The sequence below is a fragment of the Nematolebias whitei genome, chromosome 16 (genome assembly GCF_014905685.2).
Source record: "Nematolebias whitei isolate Nwh7 chromosome 16, NemWhi1, whole genome shotgun sequence".
NCBI lineage: Eukaryota > Metazoa > Chordata > Actinopteri > Cyprinodontiformes > Rivulidae > Nematolebias > Nematolebias whitei.
In genome coordinates this window covers 27299756-27302214 of record NC_056513.1, presented here as the reverse complement: position 1 = coordinate 27302214, position 2459 = coordinate 27299756, and the positions used below count along the sequence as shown (strand labels likewise).

General features: G+C 36.8%; 1 protein-coding gene across 1 annotated transcript in view; it reads left to right on the top strand.

Moving 5' to 3' along the window:
* Nucleotides 1-2459, top strand: part of anxa5b (annexin A5b) — a 6982-nt gene that overhangs the window by 1289 nt on the left and 3234 nt on the right. The window contains exon 4 of the mRNA XM_037690480.1: nt 2130-2243. Coding sequence (XP_037546408.1) covers nt 2130-2243 — 114 coding nt within the window. The remainder of the gene's footprint in view (nt 1-2129; nt 2244-2459) is intronic.

Sequence of the window (2459 nt, the reverse complement as noted above, 5' to 3'; positions counted from 1 at the left end):
GATGTGGTGGGGGGGGGGACCTGTAAAAGCTAATTTTATATATATATTTTTTTTTTCCCCTCAAGACAAAACGTTTCTACAACGGTGGGGTGGAGTTTTTTATTATTATTTTTTTTTTTTTGTTGGAATTCAAGCTGGAGGATTGCACGCTTCTGTAACACTTGTACATTAGGAACTGCTGCAGATGCAGATTTTGGAAAGTTAATGAATGCTTTCCACCAATTTTATGCCAAACGGTTATGACGGCTTTAAGTTTGCTTTGGCTCATCTGGACCACTGTAGTAACGAGGTGAAGCATCAGTCCTTGGATCATGTACACTAGGGTTGTGAAGGGCCGTAACTTTCCAGACTTTCCATGGAAAGTGAAACTGGAGTTTTTTAGACGTGTATAAAATTAGAATTTTATTTTGAACAATTCAAAACGTGCTCCAAATATTCCATATAGCTAAATATTGTCTGATTATCCACTTTTTTTTTTTTTTTTTTTTTTTTTTTTAATTTCCCCTATTCTTACCTGAACATATTTGGAAACGTTCATTAAAGTCCAAAATTTTTTATTTATTTTTTTCCCAGATGTCCAACAAAATATGGAGGCAAATTTTAAAGTAAAACTTTAATTTTTTTCACTATTTAAAGATGTTTCAATCTTTGGAAATGGACCCTTTACTTATGTGGGGTGTGACATCACGCTAGGATCTGTTCATGCGAGGCCTCCAGGTATTTTTATTGCACAAGGCTGGAGGAAGCTAGACGCAGTATCATGAAGAAATGTCCCCATCCTCTTATCTGTTCATCCCCCCCCCCGCTGAACAAACAACCCCCTCCTTCTCTCGGACTGAGGCCCACAGGTATTTGTCGAGCTCAAATCTACAGGAAGATGCCGAAGTTGAATGAAGTTCAGCAGTGATGGATATTTAGTGGGGGGGGGGGGGGGGGGGGGTCGGGGGGGGGGGGGGGGGGGGGGGTTATAATGGTGGGTGTTGGTTGTTGGGATAAAATCAAAGATGTCTGCTGTTAAGTTTATATGAATGAGTTTGATTTTAAAAGCAGTTTTTTTTTTTCAGATGTGACTGAGGAAAATCCTGGTGGAAAATTTCAGCTCTATTTTACTGCTTGTTCTGAGTTGATAACTAATCATCCGGAATGATTTATGACAAAACGTGCTTTGTCTGCAAGATTGTCGACAACCATTGTACCAGTTGTTTACGCTTGAACTGTTTGCAGCTACCGACTTGTGGCAAAAACGGTTCTGGCAGAATACGAGATTTGATCTAATTTCAGAATTTCTGATTTGTGTTTGACAAACGGGACAGATGTTTGAATCTTCCAGTAGATGAATTGATCCACAACATTTTGTATGATGTGACCCAAAATAACATTTAATACTACAGATTGGATGTTTAGAGATGAGTTGCTCTAATGAACTTTAACTTTATGACTGATTTGGTGGTTAAAATGAAAGTGGTGAAACGGTGCCAACTGGGTGAGATTTTTCAGATTGTGAATGTCTGCATAGGTTTGCTCCTAATCTATCAATTTGCCAATTTTTATTTTTGTTAAACAGAGTAAAAGGATTATATAACCAGAACTAATTATAGAAAACTCAGTTGACTCAGCTGTCCCAAGATGTGTCCAACCAGTGGACCTTTGGACAGTCTTTAGTATTATCTTGGCTGCAGATGCTTCTCATTAACATGCCATAAGAAATATTGCCAAATGGCAGATGAGCTCTAAATGTTGACTTTTACCACAATTATTTAATTGCATATAAATGCCTTTTTTTTTCTTTTTTTTTTTTTTTATAAAGATTATAAACAATGTCTCTGATCTAACCACAAGGTTGTGCTTCAAAATTATTATTTTTTTTAGTTTTCCATTGTAAATGTTACTGTTTACAGCTTAGTGAAGTCTTGATGCACGCTGGATCAGTGAACACAAATGTTTAAATTTCTTTGATCAAATCTTTGATGGGGAAACTCTTCAAGTTGTAGCTCAGGTCTTTAAGTTGGATTATTGTTCCTAACCTTTCCACGCAACCCAACGGATGCAGAATCAGATGGCTCTTTGAATGAACTGTACAATCTTGAAGTGCATCAGGACTCTGTCTCAATAACAATATGTCTCAACAGGATCTGGTAGATACCCTGAAGGGAGAGCTGGGAGGTAAATTCGAGACTCTGATTGTGGCTCTGATGACTCCTCCACTCGCTTATGATGTGACGTCAATTCACAATGCCATCAAGGTAAGCACTGCGCTTAACACACGATGCTAAGTTTTTGTTTACACTGCAGGCATCTGTTTAAAGAAACTAAACTTTTAAATTTTAAACTTTTTTTTTATTTTTTATATTATCATTTTTGCAACAAAATGAAAGGCAGACAAATGTATATGAATCTCTGTTCGGAAGGATCTGACAAATTGTGCTTTTAAGATAAAAATAAGTTTCCAAATTTTAAAT